Below are 18,794 nucleotides of genomic sequence, written 5' to 3'. Positions count from 1 at the left end.
GGGATTGTGCCGATAGGTGTGTCGGGCCAGAGGCATAAAATGTAGAGCAAGGGGGAATTTGTCATTGCCTTTGTTCATTAACTGTTTGGGACAGCAATTTGGGCAAAGTGACTCAGCACTCACAGGCAGACAGAAATAAGCCTTCAGAGCGCAAGGCAGGGCTGAGTGAGACACAAGGAAAGCCAAGCTGCCTTTTTCAGGAAAAGAGCTGGTGGCTCTCACTGGCACAGGTGGAAGGGACAAGCAGAGCAAACATGTCCCCACACGCAGTCGCAGCATCCAGTGAGCCCAGAAAAAAACATCTCTGGACCCAGGCTTGAGTCCACTCTCACTCAGGGCACTGTGGGCCCGTTCGCACCCCACAACCTCCTCATCTCTCACTTTGCGACTACTTATGTGGTGAGAAAGCAGGCAAAGAGACAAAAGGTTTGGAGCAGGGAGGGGACGCACTGCTATTCATAGTCCCAGTCCCCACCCACGGGTGCCAGGAGTCAGACAAGGGTGCATCTTATCAGGTGCTTGACTGAGCAGCATTCAGTCCCGTCCCAGGGCTGGGACAAGCAGCGGCTCCATCTCCACCCTGACGCAGGGGTGAGTGCCCCACTTACGTCAGGAGGTGTTACTTCATTTCCTGGCACAGGGACCGAATTTTCATAGCCGTGTCCTGTGGGAGAGGAGAGGCGGTGGAACTGGAATAGGCGTGCTCAGCCCCACCTCCTTAGCCCTCCAGCTGTTAAAGCTCCCACGAAGGACGAGCGCGTAGCTCTGCTCGGCCGGGGTTACGGGAGTGGCAGTACCTGTGTTACTGGCGCACTGGAAACCTGCCTCTTCACCAGGCACGACTCAGAAAGGTAATTAAAGGAAATGCTATACAGGATCCAGGGCAGCCTTGCCTTCTGCGGCTGGGATGGGATGGCATGGCGTGCAGGACTGTGGCTCTGGGGGGTGGGAGAGCAGGGGCATGGGGTGCCACAGTCAACTGAGAGCGCCTCTCACCCTTGACTCTTAACATGGGATTGCCAGCTGGAGCTGGAGGGTTTGTGACAGACATCCCTGGGAAACGATTTGAAATTTGTGGGTGGATGGGTGCATTTCATACACAAGCATCCATGAGTGGAGGGTCAGGGTGGAGGAAGAGTATTCAATGCTCAAGCGAGAGGTATGATTTGGGGTGTGCTGTGTAAGTTACCACACCACAAGCTCCTTTGCACAGACTACAGAGCCCCTTGGAATTCCTAGACACGTGGGTGGTGGATGATCAGACTCAGCTTGTGGGGGACAACACTCACCCAGGAGACAGGGCAGAGACTCTTCATGCCTCATAGAACATCTACCCCGGGAAAAAAAGAAAAGGCAGTAAAATGATTACAGGTGGCCCAGTTCTCCAAGTCAACAAGGTTCTTTCTATCCTATTTGTTCCAATGGCCGTGGTGGCTGGCTGTGGCAAGTACCATGTACAGTAAGCACCAGTCAGGACCCAAAGCAATGGGTGTGCTCCATGCTGCCATAGGGCCTTGCGCTGGCTCTCCGGGCTCTCCGCGTGCCCCAACAGCAAGCACCGGTCTGTATCTGCCAGAGCTGTGAATTGATAAGCTAATCTGTTCAATAGTAAATGTCTATGGATAAAATGTTAGCGTTTGCTCTACAGATTTTCAGAAAGATTGATTATTTGTCACTCAGAAATATTCAGATGACTCTTAGCTATTTGTGCAGGAGATCATAAATCCCCAAAATGTGAACAGTGATTTGTGAAAACTCCTGCATGTGTTATCCACTTATTCTACTCTTTCCACGGGAGTCCAAAGTTCCTGTATACTTGAATAATTTGTATTTTATTGTAGCCAGCTTTTTTAAGAGCTGTGAGGTTAAAAGTTGGAAGAATATTCCACAAGTTATAAGTGGGTCACATTGAAACATGTGGGGCTGAAAGTGAGTCAGTGATATTTTCACCCTTTTTTCATCCCTTGATTAGATCAACTGCCATTTATTAAGAACAGTCTGCAGTCTCTAAAATCTTTTGGAAGGGTTTTAGAACCAGCTTCATAATTGTGGTATGTTATTCTGGAGGGGGAAAACCAAGGCAAATGGCATAGTGAGCACTAAAGTCTAAATTTTGCAAGGTTAATTTTTTGTTTGTCTATCAGAAAGCCTCTGGTTTTCCAGTGTGGGTCACCTTTAAACACAGGTTCCCCTATGTTTCATTCTGATACTGTATCTAAACTCCTGTTTTGATAGATTTTAGAGACACGAGCAACTGAACAGTTTGGTATTTAGAAAGCAGTACCTGGCCCCTGGGATATAAACTCACTCAGTGCCTGCATAATGAGCCATGAAGTACCCAACCCTTCCTGCAGTAGTTTCTGCATGTGCTTCAAGCTCCCAAGGAAACCGGGAACTTAATTCCCTTCTGTGATGGGCAGAGCTCACTTAAACAGCCGTCTTAAGCCCTCTTTATCCCCTGGCGAGACAGGCTTACTCAGACAGCACTGAAATCCTTATGATGAGGCAGCAGAAATTTAATAGGTGCATTAGAGACCTTGACATCATTAACTAGTGGAATCCTCACGCAATAACTTGATGGTTCCTTTTCATGCAATGAGCAGCATTTGCTCTGATACGTCAGACCTCTAGTCAGCACAAGGCAACATCTTGGGAAGGAGACTTCTTATTTCTACACTGCCATAAAAAAGGAGGAATATGAGTTTAGGGCCAATAGTTGGGGCCCAAATTTGCTATTTAATTTGGAGTGAGAAGAGCTAAGCTGGGGGCATCCAGGTTAGTTATCTGGAGGGTAAAAGGCAGTAAGGTTCCCCTTTCATTCATAATAGTAAAGGCATTAAAATTCCCTCTTCATTCATCCCAGTAAATCACAGCCAGAAGTGCTTCAGAGAAAGTAAAACAGGGAAAACAAACAAAATAAGGAGTTTCCTGTTCTGCACTGTTCATCTCTGAACTTCACTGGTACAAGGTACTGATGTAGTTTGAACTTGTCAAAAAAGGGTAAACTGTATTATGGCTAACAGCTGCTCTTGTATCACAGAAGTGACAAAGCAGCTTGGTCTCTGCACTGCAGGGCACCAAGCTAATGCCTGTGAAAATACCTCATCTTGTCCCTGCTCCCCACACTCCTACAACACTTTACAATCTCAGGTGCAGTGCAGAGGACATGCAAGGTCTATTGCCTCCTGCTGAGGGGCTTGGCTTGCTCTTGATAGATAGTCAATGCCAAACAAGGAAATGGCTCTGCTCGCACAGCCCCATGTCCTTAGTACTGTGGTGTCCTTGCCCAGTGAGGTGAGGATGGAGTTCTGTCCTGCCTCTCCTTCCCCACTGCTGGCAGCACCCAGATGGCTGATATGATAGCCTGTGTATTTTCTTCTTCTACAGCTTTGAGGAAACATTTCACGGGGAGGTTGTTCAGGAAGGCAAGAGGATGACAACGTCACCTCCCCAAGGCTGTGGCAGCATCCACGCTGACTACTACCTCCTGTGTGACACAGAGATGGCCTGGGGGATTGTCCTGGAGTCTCTGGCTGCAGCAGGCATACTCATCACCATTTTCCTCATCTGCTCACTCTTCTTTCTCATCTGCAAAGTCCAAGACAACAGCAAGCGGCACATGATCTCCGTCTATTTTTTCTTTCTCTTAGGCACACTCGGCATTTTTGGTCTCACTTTTGCCTTCATCATTAAACTCAATGACAGGACTCGCCCCACTCGCTTCTTCCTATTTGGAGTCATCTTTGCTCTCTGCTTCTCATGCCTCCTCACCCATGCCTGCAACCTCAGCAAACTAGTGAGAGGAAGAAAGCCCTTCTCCTGGCGGGTGCTGCTGCTCCTCATTGTTTCCTTTGCCCTGGTACAAGTTGTGATCAGTATTGAGTACTTAGTCACCATGCTAGTAAACCAGAAAGAAAATTTTCTGAATATGTCTCGTGAGGATACCAACAAGGACTTTGTCATGCTTTTGATCTACGTGCTCTTCTTGATGGCTCTGACCTTCTTGGTTTCCATGTTCACATTCTGTGGGTCATACAAAAGCTGGAAGAGGCATGGGGCACACATCTTTGTCACTGTCCTGTTCTCCATTGCCATTTGGGTAGTGTGGATCACTATGCTCACCAAAGGCAACACTGTTTTAAACAAAGAAATGTGGGATGATCCTGTCGTGGCCATTGCTCTGGTGTCCAATGGTTGGATTTTCCTGATAATGTATATTGTTCCTGAAATTTGTTTCCTCACTGCTCCTCTGAAACTAGAGGACTACCCTCCAGAAAATGACTTCTGCCAACCCAAATTCATAAAGCAGGCAACTGGAGTGGACAACTGTGCCTACAACCAAGATGAAATTGTGCAAGGTATGATGAACTGAATGACTCTATTGTCCCCCAGCCCTAAGCACACAAGTACCACTCATGAGCTAAAATGGGTAGGAGGGCTACAAGAAAAGATTCAAAGACATTAGATAATCCAGAGGTCGGAAGAGGTTCATACTGATGAAACTTCAGAAATGCACATGAAAATTAATCTCTAGACAAGAGTGAAATGAGTAAGGACCAATGCAAAAGCCAAAGATGTGTAGGAGAAGCGACTGAGTAGGAGACTTGCTGCATATCAGGGCTGAAACATAACTCCTTATGACCCTGTTACGTCTGGGAAGTCCATATGAAAAATCAGGAGGGATTTTTGTTTCTTAGTGATGCACACCAGCTCTTTAGACCTCTCCAGGAGGTTATACCTCAGGTTATACTTTGGAGGTTATTTATTCCTTTTCTAATCTGGTTCCCATTATCCATTTAAGAATGCACCCATCATCCAAAAAGGAGGCAAGGAGGTCTTTCTTTCCTCTGTTAGTCTCCTGCCTACTTGGACAAAGCAAAATATTTTATCAATTGTGGCTTCCCAATTCTGTGGGTAGGAGATATGATTTTCCTTCCCTATGGATCTGCTACAGAGATCACAGTTGTCACCTGGAGTCAAACCCCCACATTTGTAAAAGAATAGCCAAGAAAGGTTGTGCTCTCCCAGGGAATACTGCAGAGCGGGTGTTGTGCATACAAATGGGAGGGATTTGGCTGGTGATGGTGACAGTAATTGTGAGGCAACAGGAGGTGTCTAAACTCCAAGGCCACCTATGTCCTGTTATTTGCAGTACCATTCATTCCTGCTTTCAGAAGGAAATATTTAATAAGTCATATACCTGTGGATTTTAACCCATTCCTACCTGCATATTGCATAGGTGGATCAGTCTAAAAGCAGCTGCTAATGTCACCACAGGCCCTTTGTATTTCCCTTGATGTGATATTTCCAAGCTACTGTATAATGCTAATGCACTAACTTTCCCCTCCTCTTGTCTTGTGACTCAGGAGGCAGAGGAGACCTCAGCTACTCCCCATACACTTCTCACTTTCAGATGAAGGTAAGTTCATGCCCCCTGTCACCTGTTTCACCACATGTAGGGTATTGTTCAGGCATGGAAGGGAAGGAGAAGGGGCAAAGACAGATGGAGCTAGAGCAGGCTCCGTGGAGGCAGGCAGGTGCTTTGCATGGAGTCAAGTGTGTTACCCTGATGTGTTCATGGAGGTGTCTGTGGCTGGGAGAAGGAGCTGTGACATGTCCTGGGACATGAAGGGGCTCAAGGTAAAGTCTGAGATTGTAGTTTTTAATACTTCAGTATTTGATATCAGATTTTTGAGCACAGTTCCTGCAGTAGACTGTGCCCTTTCTTTCCTAAGTAGATCATACTTACTTACCCAGCCTATGCCCTGAATGCATTCCCACCAGCAGACACTGGAAGTTGCATTACTGATCGAGAATGGGCAGTCTGCATGTCCACCTGTCCATTCACCCGTCCTCTTTCAGACCACAGCTTAGCCATGTCTAGTAGATCACATCAGGTCCCCACAAGTCCTATGGTGACATTTCTCCATCACTGATTTGTTCTGCCAGGATCCTCTTTCACAGCCTCATTCTCAGATCACATTCTCAGGAAACCTTCAGCTCTGTTTCTCCCTCCTCTCTTTTTTTTTTTTTCTTTTTAAACCCTGCTCTATTACTTCTCTCCAGTTTTCAAAGGCAAAGACTTTTGTGCTTCCTTTTCAGGCCATTGAACCCCAAAGTGATTTCTCCATTCCTCGCCCCAAGGCCCGGACAAGCCCATACCATGACTACACTGGTGGGAAAAGCCCCATGTAGCAGCACCACAGAAAGCAAAGAGACTAAGCGCCCATCAGCAGAGACGTGGGGAATGGGCCACGTGGTCACAAATGAGGTGATCCTGCAAAAGAAAGAGTCAACCCACACCAGCAAAAGAAGAGGGGGATCCTGTTTCCCCCCCACAGGCACCTTTGTAGCCCTCTCTCATTCTTCAAACACAACTTTGAGACACAGCTCTGGCCATTCTGTCCCTGCTTACTCTATGTTTCCGTGGAATGGAGTTCCTCTCTTCTGAGAGAGGATCCTCCTGGCCTATTTTCAGCAGGAATGCTGTAAGGCTAGAGAAGCAGGAAGATCATCAGCTGGGTCTGCAACTGACTCTGCCCCAGAGAGGACTTGCTTTAATCAGCTTGTGGGTATGCCTGCACCCCACATCTGACAGGAGCAGAAGCAGGACCAGAAGCATCAGCCCTACACATCCCTTACTCCTGCCCCACCATGAAAACATCTCAGGTACTACTGAGGACACCTTTATCTATCAACTGTTCCTTTTGTGCTCACTCCCAGCCCTGCTTGGCTCTCCTTCAGAGATCAGTGGAGAAGAGACAGAGAGAGAGAGAGTATTCCTTTTCTTATTGTTGTATTTGCTTCCAACACCTTCTTTGTCATCTGGGGACCATGGTTGAGAGGGGGAAGAAAGTTTAAAGACATAAACCCAGCTACACCTATTTACCCTGACACATTTTTCAATTTGTGCTCTAGCATCAGCCTCCCTCCTAGCCCTGACTTCTGACCACATGCCCCAGCTGAGCTCCCCATGGGAAGCCCAACCCTGCAAAGCCTCCCTTCCCACCCCTGCCACTCCAGGCTGTGGATCCCCAACGAAAAAACCTCTTCCATGCAGCTTCTTGCAATACTCTGGTGGGATTTAATGTTATGAGCCTTGGAGCTCTGCCTCCTCCTGAGTGTGTCCATGGCATTAACACAAACATTTCCCAAGCAGCAAGGTCACCCAGGGCTGACATCCTTCTTCCCAGGAGTCAGGAAGCATGAGCTTGTGCACATGTGTGTGTCTGTGTGTGTGTGTGTGCATGTGTGTATGTGTGGACTGCACCCTGGTGATGAGCAATGAGTCTGCAGAGTTGAATCATTCTGTAGCCTGTTTTGCATTTGATAAATAGCTTTCCATATTTCATAAATAACTACAGAGAGCTCTCCGAGTGGGTGTGTATGGTTCACTGATGTCTGACACAGCTATATATTTATTTAGTACTTTGTATGTGGAATATTTAACTAATAAAAACCCAAACAGCCTGACTATGAGAAACTGGTGTTCTGCCTCTGGAATGTGATTTCTGCAGTGAGTGGTGGGGTGACAGCAATAGCTTTCCATGGTTTGGAGTGGGCCACCTGGAAGGTTGCACTTGGAGCAAAAATGGCAAAGATACTGGCTTCTTCAAAGCTGTTATTGTGGACCAAAGATCAGCTGCTTCAGAGTGCAGGAGAAGGGTTAGTAGCTTCTCCATGCTACTTTTCTTGAATGAAGAAAGTTGATGTTAGAGGTGCTTAAGAAATGAAGAAATATAAATCCAAGCAATAGCAAGAAAAGATGGGAATTTTTCATTACTGCATGTGTCTGTATCTGCTGTGTCAACACTCCTGTATTTATTCACTTGTGTATTGCTGGGTACTTGCATAATCAAGAACAGGAAAGGAGTGTGTAGGCATGTAATTCAGTTTGTAAAAAGATGTCTTTCTGATGTTCCTAATATGTGTAATATTTTTATTTGAAAGTAGAAACAATATCAAAGCAAAATAATTATGCCAATGAAGATGATGATAATAACTTTTAAACCACCTGATGGTATGAGGCTATAATCTCCCTTTTTAGAGGATCCTATCCCATGAGATTTTACATGGTATGTTATGGTACCACATGCCCGTATGCTCTTGACAAGAAAACCTCATTCCTCAGGCGAAGTGCTGTTTAGACTATGTCAGTCTGGGCCTTCCCCATTCTTCCTACCAGCACTGAAGGGCAATGCAGGCATATTTGAGCCTTCTGAATTACTTGGCATGAGAAAGAGCCCTCCGAAGAGCTGGTTTGAAATGTGTCACAGGATAACTTTCATTTTCTAGTAAATTTGAGGTGGAAATAATGCTAACTCTTCCTTCCTCTTCTCTCGACCTACTAGTCCACAGGTGTTATACAGAGGATGGGAGAGAAAACTCAGGGATGCTAATGTAACATTGAGGAAGAAGCTGGGAAAAGGGGTATGTGAAGCCATGATGCAGTTTCTTGACTTGTAGACTGAAAGTAAGAGGGATGTGCTTGAACCAGTAAAAACTTTAAGGAAAATAGGTTTTCAAGTAGATGTGGTGTCATTGGTGGCTTAAATGTAGGTAAGAGTATGTCCCAGGATGATTCAAAAATGTGTTAAAACAGAGCCAGCTCTCCTGTTTCAGTGGAGTCTGGTAGAGCAAAGGGACAGGCTAAAAGGAGAAATAAGAGTGAAGTGTGCTCTTACCATGTGTGTTTTCCATAACCCAGACACTTAGCAACCCCTTCACTAACTACCACAGACCAGAAAGTGCCTCACAATGCACCTTGGCTCCAGAGGCAGCAGAACTAGGAGGGATGAGAGACACCATATGCACTCCCATCGATTCAGGGCATGGTGATTTCTTTGATTACTTGGTTGTTACAGTGTATGTTGCTCGACAGAGTGAAAATCTCCTTCCATGGATTTACAGTGCCATTTAGAGTAATTTTTTTAAACCTCTGTAATGACACAAATACTAATCTGCCCAGAGCTATATTGCACTTGTTCAATATTAAGGCAGCTTTGGGTGAGGGCTGATTTAAATGCCAAAATAAATACAAATTTCTGTGGAACTTGGCACTGGTGGGAAAGGGATGCTGCTGCTCTGATGATTTCTCACATCCCAGGAGAGACTTTTGGGAAAGCAGCAGTTTCGTCTCTCCTTGTAATTGAGCTTAAACTAGACCAGTTGGCCAATTAGTCACACACACATACACATCCCAGGGAAATTCTAAACTGGTGGGGCCAGACAGACTAGATGCAAAAGGAAAAGGTGAGTTGAGGAGGCAGGAAGGTTGCCTGATCCTTGTGCTGTTTTTTTTCTTTAAATCTGCTCACTGGAAGGCCTGTAAACCCAGTAAGGCTCATCCCTACCCACTCACCTGCAAAGGGCTCCCTTAGTGGTGGTGGTTGCAGGTATGCTGCCATCAAGGCCCTTTGGTTTCTGACCCCTCCACTTCCTGTTCTAGGAGAGCAGAGCACCAGAAATGTACACACCAGAGAAGGGTTGGCACAGAGCACACCTGGATTATGAAAGCAGCCAGGATTATTGGGAGACAGAATAAACTCTGCTGAACTTTGGGTCAGAGATGTCATGGGAAAAGTGCAAAGACTGACAAAAACACTGCTCAGTCCCAGGACCTTAAGCATCACCATCCCATAGCCTTGCCAGGGCTGTAGGGCTCCACATGCCTGGCCAGAGTGAATATGAATGGTGCAATAAATGCTTGGAGCCAGACACAGGTCAGTGGTGCTACACCCTGTAGTGGGAAAGGACCTTGCAGAATTCAACTCCCAAATGCTCCCTCATTTGCCAAAAATTTCTGCTTTTGGAAGATGGTGCCAGTGTTACCCTCCCTAAACAAGCTGTTTCTTTGTGAGGGATTCACCCTCTTCCCACAAACCCTGTAGCCCTTGTTTTGGCACATGGGTCATAAGTGAGTCTCCCTCCTTCAGCTGGGGCCATTATCTCCAGGCTGATAGGGTCAGAGGATCACTTTAATCAGATCTGCACGCCAAGGGACAGAATCACAGGGCCACATCTTGGATGTGGAAACTTCTGGTCCAATTATGCATGTTGTTCCTTTGCCAAAGGTGACTGACTGTCTCACAACAGGGCTGACTTTACAGATACTGTGTTCAGTGCCCAATGACAGCAGTCACTTTTTCCCATACAAACCCTACACTGTATGTTTCAGTGTGTCTCGTTACACTGGACCACAAAAAAGGTAGCTGAAGAGGAGATATACCTCCCATTTTCCTGGCCGTGATAGAGGCAAAGTGAACAGCTGGGAGCACAGTCTCCTTCAGCCATCCCAAGCAGTTGCACTACAGCCTGTGAGCAGCACCTCAAGGGCAACAACACCCAGAGGAGCGAGAGGCAGCATCCAGCTGTACGTTTCCACTGGACCAGGTGGGTTACTTAGCTTACACTCTTCTCCTCCATACACACACTTCCTGTGGAGGAAGTGGCTTTGCAGCTTCTTAAAGACAAACAGGAGATCTAAAAGTTGCCAGTGTGAAGGTCATGTCTGGGTAACACATGGGATGCCTCTTGCTTTATTCTGCCCCAGGCTCCCTTCAAAGCGTAAGCTCACAGTCCTGCCTGGAGCTGGTGGTTCTGAGAAGCCAGAGATCTTCCTTATTTCCAGCTCTTTTCTACATTTTAGTAGGTTTAGCAGTATAACAGAATTACACAAAGGTTTCAGTCAGATGGGACCTCTGCAGAGGTCTAGTCCAGCTTCTGCCCTGAACAATGCTGACCTCGAAGCTAGATCAGATTTGAGGTATGCTTTCAGTATGTCCAAAGGTGGAGATCACACAGCATTTCAAGGACCCTCTGCTGCTGCCTGACCACTCTCATTGGAGATTTTTTAAAATTTGTGCCTAATCAGAATTTTCCTTGTTGCAACCTCTCTGTCATCCTCTTGACCTTTCACTGTGTACCGCTAAGAAAGCCTGGTCTCATCTTCTCTACAGTATCAATTTAGTTAATAGACAAGAGCAACCTCCTTAGCCTTTCTACTAATGACTGAGCAGGTCCCTTTGTCTTTCCTCCTGGTGACCTGCTCCAAGCAGCTCCCAGCTGTCTCAGTGTCCCCCCTGCCAGACTTGTTCCACTTGATCAAGCTCTGTTGCAGTGAGAGACCCAAACTAGGCAGAGTACTCTAGATACAGCTTCATGAGCTCTAAATAAAAGGGCATAACCAACTCCCTCACCTTGCTGACTTCACCCTTACTCATGCAGCCTGATACGTGGTTGGCATACATTGCTGTAAGCATGCATCACTGAACAATGCCTTCTTCAGATTCATTTTCCCCAGCACATTACTCCCTTTGCCCTGGAGGAGCTTGTGTCATAAATAGAAGAGACTGAACTGTCCTGAGAGTCCATCTCTAAGGCAGGTTGTTTCTGACGGAAGCCAGAAATAACACCCAAGACCACTCAGCTGAGGGCTGCACTGGTGGCTGCTTTTCCTAGCCGGAAGCCTGGAGAAGGAAACCCAAGGGCCCCTGCTCCAATTTGCCTGCTTTCTAGGGCCCTGAATGCAAAGCAGAGGTGTGCCTCAGTGGCAGCAAGCCCAGCCCTTGAATACCACCTGCATCCCTCCACCCAGACTGGGCTTGGTGAGTTGTTGGTGGCCAGCTACGCTCAAGGAAGCTGGGCGCTCTGGGTCACCCAACCACAGGGACTCTGCCTCTGCCTCAAAGCAGTCTTTGCCACTGCACTGAGCAATGCAGGACAGTGGCCGTAAGAGATTCTCCTGGAAGTCCCTGCCCCACTCCAGCCATCTTGGTCCCTGTGTGCCTGGGACTTGTCCTGTGCTGCCACACACTCACCCTTCTGCACTCAGGACACTCCTATTTAGGATACTTTTCCTCCCTTAAAGTCAACATGCCCTGCCACATGCAGTTTCTAAGGAAACTGGTGTTTGCTTTGCTTTTGCTATGGTGATGAGTGAAGCACTGTGCTAGATATAAGTACCATTTTCTGCAAAAGGCTTTCTGAAGTGCCAGGCATGGAACAGGAGCTGCCATCCTGGCTAGCCAGGCTGATTTTATCTGTACTTACCTTCAGAGTCAGCCAGGCAGAGCCCTGGAACAGTTTCTCTCATCAAACTGGTAACAGGTGCATTTGAGGAGAAACTAAAGGCTGTAGCTTACAAAATGGGCATCTTGATCTCTAATTAATTAGTCAAGAGCTGAAATAGAATGCTATGTCTCCAGCGTATGTCACTGTCTGCTGTTTCTCCCTCAAAACAGTCTGCAGTGAGGATCAAATGCTTGAGTATAAAGAAAATACTGAAAATATTTTGTGAGTTCTCTAATCATGGCGAGAAGGGGATCTGAGTAGCATGTTGGGTTCTGGTACTGCTCCTTTCACAGTGCTGTAAGAAACCATGTGGTTTTCCTGCAAATCAGCTCTCTATTGATTTTGCCAGACTGAACAAACACATTGGAATCTCAGAAATTAGGCACTAAGGTGTTGCTCAGTGTCACTTGATTATCCCAGGATGCCCCTATAATAAAAAAAACCAAGCTGTTCCTGCAAGCGTTGTGGTTTTAGCAGTGCCGAGACACCCTCTCTCACTGCCTGTTCACCATGTACTCAGCCCCTTACCTAGGCACCAGTCTCAAGTGGCAATGAGGCACGCAAGGTCTAGAATGATGCCAACACCCACCTGGTACCCACGGTGCTCTCCAGAGCAGTAGGCCCCGCCCCACTGTGCTAATTCTGGCAGGATTGAAAGCAAACCCCTCGAAAGGAGGCTGGTTTTAGGTTTCTGGTTCCGCAAAAGAAGCGGAGGCAACACTGAGAAGGTCTGTGCGAGGCAAAGAGCCGTCGGCTCTACCTTGAGGATTCGAAGCCGCCGGGCGGCTCCTCCTGGCGTTCCGCCGGCGGCCGCCGGGTGGCGCCGTTGTCCCGCGGAGCTGCGCGGCAGCGGACGCCGCCCCCGGGCCCGGCCGCGAAGGGATCGGCGCAGGGATGGGCGGGAGCAGGGGATGGTCCTGCCGCGGGGAAAAACATGCTTTGTTCTAATATAAAAACCCCACTCCAGGCAGAAAACCCCGTATTAGCTTTAGTATTAAAACTCTCTACAAAAAGCCAAAACCCCAAACAAACAACAATCGAAAAAGAGTAATTTTAAGTTATTTCTTGGCCTTACGTTGAACTTAGGTAAAATTTGCAATTTTGCTGCCGTAAAGTGATTTCTTTGACTCAGCATGTTCCAGTAGTGAAAAAACAACCAACCAGCAAATGAAACTTTCCAACTGGAAAACGAAGCTTTTCCACTGTGACAATCCCTTCCCAATTTCCTAAGGAATAACTCTTATCTTGTGTATTGATGAGCTGAAGCCAAACAGCAAAAAAAATCTCACACCTGAAGCCATGCTAATCTCTTTAAGGGTGGAAGGAAGAGGGACCCAGTGGATTGATGGGGGAGCTAAGCAGGGAGATTGTGTGTCCCTTCTTGACTCACCCCTCCAGGGTAGTAGGGAACACAAATTCCAAGGGACTACAGCAATTGGATGTGGTCCCTGTGAGTGCAGTGCCATCTTTTCTGCTGTTCTGCACAGTTGCTGTGACCACTTTTGCAACAGGGGAGTACTGATCCTTGACATACCCTGTCCTTGCAAATCTCTCTGCATGCAGACACTGAATAATTTCTTGCGTTATTAGGCTCTCCATCTATTAGAGCAGCCTCAGCAAAGCTCCCAAAACCAGCTGGTTTACAGGACAGAGAGGACCAAACAGATAGAACAGTTTTTTTGAGCAGCCTTATTCAGATGGGACACTAGTATCAAGTGTAAGGAGGCTGCCCTTTCAGCTAGCCTTGCTCATTTGCTTAAATGGGAGTTCTGCAGGAAGAAGTGAGGAGTTTCAAAACACCTGGATGCTCTCAGGGCATGAAGTAAGAAGATGTTTGGTATAGATCTTCACATTCAGACTGTCCTGTCCTCCCTGGCACTGACTGAATTGCAACCCAAGCACAGAAGCTCTGTACAGCCCTCACTGGCAGATAGACTCCAGAATGTCTGTGAGCTCTCCTCTCCAGTGCTAATAATTTGCCCTGTCCTGTCCTACTAGCTAGATGAAGCAAGCACACGTTTTCAGGAACAAGCTGCATGCCTGCAACTTCTGCTTTCTAAAATCAGCCAGCAGTGCTTTGCTGCAGAGATTTCATAAGAGGGAGGAAGTCATGGGTTTAGAGGCACTTGGTCAAGGGTTTCTCTGGCTGCAGCTATGCCTGGGAGAAGCTCCCAGTCCTTGTCTCATGAGCTGGACTAGATCTGCAATCATGAGCAGACAGCAGAGGGAATGGGAGCATGTCCCACTCCAAGCAGAATGACCTCCTGTCTCCATGGGCAGGACAGCTCCCTGCACCCAAACCATCCATCCACCCATTACACCATGGCCTCTTACTTAGACTCCCACTGTTACTCTGGCCATGGGGAGGAGAAAAGCAGGACTGGAATGTAATCCTGTCACGTTGTGCTGACAGTGAGTATTCATCCTTTGTAGCTTTCTTTGAGCATCTGTAGCACTGATTTCCCTGTCTCTTCTCTGTCCAGCTCTGCAGGTGAATTCCTGAAAGTGCTGTGAACTAACCACACTTTCTAAAGGCCTGAAGAATGAGGACATTATTTACTTTGGTTGTCGATGGGCATCAAATGGTGTGAAAGAAATGTATGCCTCAACTCTATCACTATCTAGGACCAAAATAACAGATAAAAGGAGAAAATCTGTGGGAGTTATCATTATGTAGGGTTGCCATGGAAATAGCATGAGAGAACTTGGAGGAGAGCTAGCACACCATGTCTCCAGGAGGGCATAAATTTCCTGCTAACCTCACTCCTTTTTATCACATTAACAGGCAATATTTTTTGCTTTAGAAAGAGGTGGGAAAACATCAAAGCACAGTTCTGACATTTTTGTCAATCCCTTTATTTCTCTGACCAAGACCTCCCTGACCCCTCAAGAAGTAGAAAAGTGAATCCTAATGCTATTGGTAAATTGTCCTAGAAACCATTTGATAATTTCAGTAAAATGAAAGAAGGATGTAATTTTCCCCAGAAAATATGACTGACTTTCTTGAAATCATATGGAAAAAAGTGGAAAAAACATCCATCTTTTTAAAAATGTACTATCCTAAGATTTTTTTTAAATAAAAATTGCCATATTTCATTAAAAAGATTTTTAAATGCTGATTTCTATGGGAAAGCATTACAATTGAAGGATCTCAGTATTTCAGTGATGTTGCTGTTTTGTGCCATTGCACTGTTCTGGGAAGCCCATTTTCTACTCCTTTCTCAGTTGCCAAATCTCACTCTAAGTCTGCCTCACCAACTCTGATCAGTAGAGCACAACCAAGTCTTCTCATACATTATATCTTAAGACTTCACAAACGCAGCCCCAAGGCATGATGTTGTATGGTGGTGACATCCTGGAGCTTACATGTCCAGCTCTCCAACCTGCACTTCCTGGCAGGCCATGCTTCATTTGGGACTATCAGTGATGGCTGTGGCAATCTGACCCAAAGTAAACTACCACTTGGATGCTGGCATCCAGCTGCTTCTGAGTACAGACATGCAAGTGTGAGTGAATGAAAACAGTTCTGTCCTTCAACAGAAATTGTTTTCCACTCCTGTAAGGCCTCACATTTTGTTTTGCTACATTATTGCTCCAATGCTTCCATATTTTTCCCCACCCCTTCTCCTACTCTTTCTTAGGGCTTTGGTCACTATAGATTGTGTCTGAGCACTTTTAGAGAAAAGGATTCTTAGCCTACAGCCAGGCTCCAGAGGGTAGAGGGCAGGCAGGAAAGCCTGGAGCAGGGCAGCAACAAAGTCTTCATGTTTGTACTGCTCCCTTTCAGCAGAGCCACTAAGTGGGAAAGGGAAGATGCCCAGGAGCCTCCAACAAGACCTCATCTTCCCCATCCACCAGTACCAATGCTTTGGCTCTGCATCAGTACTACAAGGGCAAGTGAAATGAAAGGAATAAGAAGAGAGGAAGCAAAAGAGCATGGTCCCCAAATCCTCCTTTAAAAGTCAGTTTGGGTTATACTCCAGTTATTGACCCCAGTCCTGGCTCAGAGCACCAATCTCAGCAGCTGAAATTCCATCACATTTGTGACTCCACCTGCAAAAGCTGGGACCCCAAGTGATATAAAGACCTACATTTGAAAACCTCTCTCCTACAGAATAGCTAAAGCTATGGAATTAATTTGTGTGAGATGACAAATTTGGCCCAGGCTGCTTCTTTGGCTTATAGCTGTCACGTTTGCCATCATGGCAGTAATTTCTACTTTTTTCCCTAAAGCTGTCTAAAAGAAAGGAAGGAGGGGAGAGGAAAGGAAGGTCTCCTTTGACATCTGCATTTCTAAGGCAAAAGCCTAAGAAATAAACTTACTGTTAAGTTCTTGTTGATTGTTTTGTCTCTTTGCTCAACATCCATTTAAGATAAAATTATACACATAATTTTATAAATGCTATTTATAAAGCTGTGGATACATATTATGCATATTTTGTGCCAAAATGAATCCATTTTTACCTCTATGAAATGACAAGTCCCAAACACTGAATAATTCCAAAGGGGCTATTTTTAAGGCATTTGTTGCTGAGTACCATCTCTCTGCCTGTAGACATGGGAATAGACACCATTTTTAGCTTCTCATAGCTCTTTTGTTCCAGAAGAGTTTGTCACAACAGAGGGCCACTGAATGGCTATTTACAATAAATGGATCTGTGGATTATGGGATCAAACATTTCAGAGAACAACTGAGCTTACCTTCACATCAGGACTGTCTGGGGAGCTCCTATTCATGTCCTTGCTGCATCTCCCAGAAGCAGGAACTGCAGTCATTGGGAAACTCTATGTCCAGGTAGCAGTTCCCAGGACAGTTTCCTCAGCTCCCTCGTGTGCCTAGTTGTATTTTGCTGTTTTCAGCAGAGTTATCTGGAAGCAGCTGCCTCCAGTATTGCTTCAGGATTGTTACTTTCCTATGTTTCTTTCCAGGGAAAGGGAAAACATCCAGAACATTTTCAAATGCTACTGCCTTAGCATCAGGAGTGGGAGTAACTTGAAAGGTGAAACAAAAATCCCTGTCTGTATCTGCAATTTTTGTTCCATTCTGTGCATTCTCGGCTTCTATTCAAAATAAACAAATTTTTGAAGGCCAAAATTAAATAATATGCTACAGAAAAAACCTCTCATTTTTCTCTCTCATTCAGAAATAGCATAATCATGATGAAAAATAAATGAACTCCTGTTGCCTGTTAACAAACCAACTCTGTGGAGTGCTGTCTCCAGCCAAACAACTCCCCTGGCTCAAGGTCTGGCCCTCATTCCTGGAATCAGAGAGAAGTCCTGTGCAGCCATTAAAAAGCTGATACCAACCATGTCTGGGGCATGCATCTAAGTAGCAAAAGTGGAGAACAGGGTACTGCCTGCCTCACAGGTGAGCAGGGCCACTGCCATGCCCAGTGAGATGGGAGAGGTGAGATAGGAAGCTGCATAGGGGTCAACATACGGTCAGACCTAGAAATACACCTGGGAGGAACAAAACCATCCCTGGGCATCTGGTGTGCTTGCAACTGCACCCATTTTTTCCATTTCTATTTGCTCCAGACCCTGTTACCCCATTGGGATCAAGCAAGCACTCCAAAACCTGCTTTCATCATTTTGAAATCTGCTGAGCAGGTTTCCAGCTGAAAGGTGTTTTAGACCAGGTTCCCAAGAGGCAGTCTCTCATAAAATTGTCATTTCTGTTTCCCTCCCTGCCTTTGGACAGGGAGGGGTGCTCAGAGTAGTCTCAACTGCTCTTTACAACTCAGGATATCACCCCTTCTGGAAAGCAGTGCCAAAGATGTCCTCAGAGGAAAACCATTGCTTTCCACAAAAGCGTATACCAGAGGCTTGTGCAAAGCAGATGACAACACAGTGGGAGGAGAATCATGCAGATTTCCAGGGAGATCTTTGCTCCCTCAGCCTTGCTGTAGGGAGGAGAAATAATCTGTCTCAAGACAGGGCATGAGAAGCTGGGAGGCATCTCTGGTTCCTCTCTTGTGTTTAACTTTGCTGCAGCCATCAGGGCATAAACCCTTTTGAGAGCGAGTTTATCAGTTTCTACTGCCAACATTTGCCAAGGCAAAGGGCCAGTGCATGAGTTATGGGGTACCCAAAGTGTTACATTCAACCAACCCACCCTCACACTACTGTCCCCTGACACAGCACAACCAAGGCAACAAAATTCTCCTTCCTATGCCTCCATGGGATTTTTTCCACCCTCCAGTCTGGGTTTCCCACACATAGGTATCAATGGGCAGGTCTGTCATGGTTTAACCCCAATTAGCGGTAAAGCACCACAGAGCTGCTCACTCTTTCACCCACCCTAATGGGATGGGGAAGAGAATCAGAAAAGTAGAAGTGAGAAAACTTTTGGATTGAGATAGAGACAGTTTAATAGGCAAAGCAAAACCATGCATGCAAGCAAAGCAAAACATGGAATTCATTCACTGCTTCCCACAGGCAGGTAGGAATTTCTTTTATCACAGAATGTTCTGAGTTGGAAGGGACCAATACTTCAATGAGCCAGCATATGTTGATTTCAAAAAGTGTTCCTTTGCAAAGCTGAGTCATAAAGAAGATTGAGAAACTCTGCATCGCTGATTAAACAGCTAGAAAGATCCACCATCAGGGAAGTGTCCAAAATTGTCATGCTATACACTACTTTTTATTTCAATGCTTTGCTTTGGTTAAAAGACTTCATTTGTTTCATTAGTCTGAGCATGATGCATTTCAAATTTCAG

The 18,794-nt window shown here is 46.1% G+C and overlaps 1 protein-coding gene across 1 annotated transcript; it reads left to right on the top strand.

Annotated features, from left to right (window-relative positions):
- Positions 1-753: 753 nt before the first annotated feature.
- LOC139669409 (retinoic acid-induced protein 3-like) lies at positions 754-7,473 on the top strand. The gene is made up of 4 exons (XM_071549893.1): positions 754-851; positions 3,388-4,358; positions 5,367-5,419; positions 6,103-7,473. The coding sequence occupies exons 2-4, from the start codon at positions 3,434-3,436 to the stop codon at positions 6,193-6,195; spliced, it is 1,071 nt and encodes a 356-aa protein (XP_071405994.1). The 5' UTR covers positions 754-851; positions 3,388-3,433; the 3' UTR covers positions 6,196-7,473.
- The last annotated feature ends 11,321 nt before the right edge of the window (positions 7,474-18,794 follow it).

The sequence above is a fragment of the Pithys albifrons genome, chromosome 3, assembly GCF_047495875.1.
Source record: "Pithys albifrons albifrons isolate INPA30051 chromosome 3, PitAlb_v1, whole genome shotgun sequence".
NCBI lineage: Eukaryota > Metazoa > Chordata > Aves > Passeriformes > Thamnophilidae > Pithys > Pithys albifrons.
The sequence above is the reverse complement of the archived record's forward strand: the minus strand, read 5'-3'. Positions and strand labels throughout refer to the sequence as shown.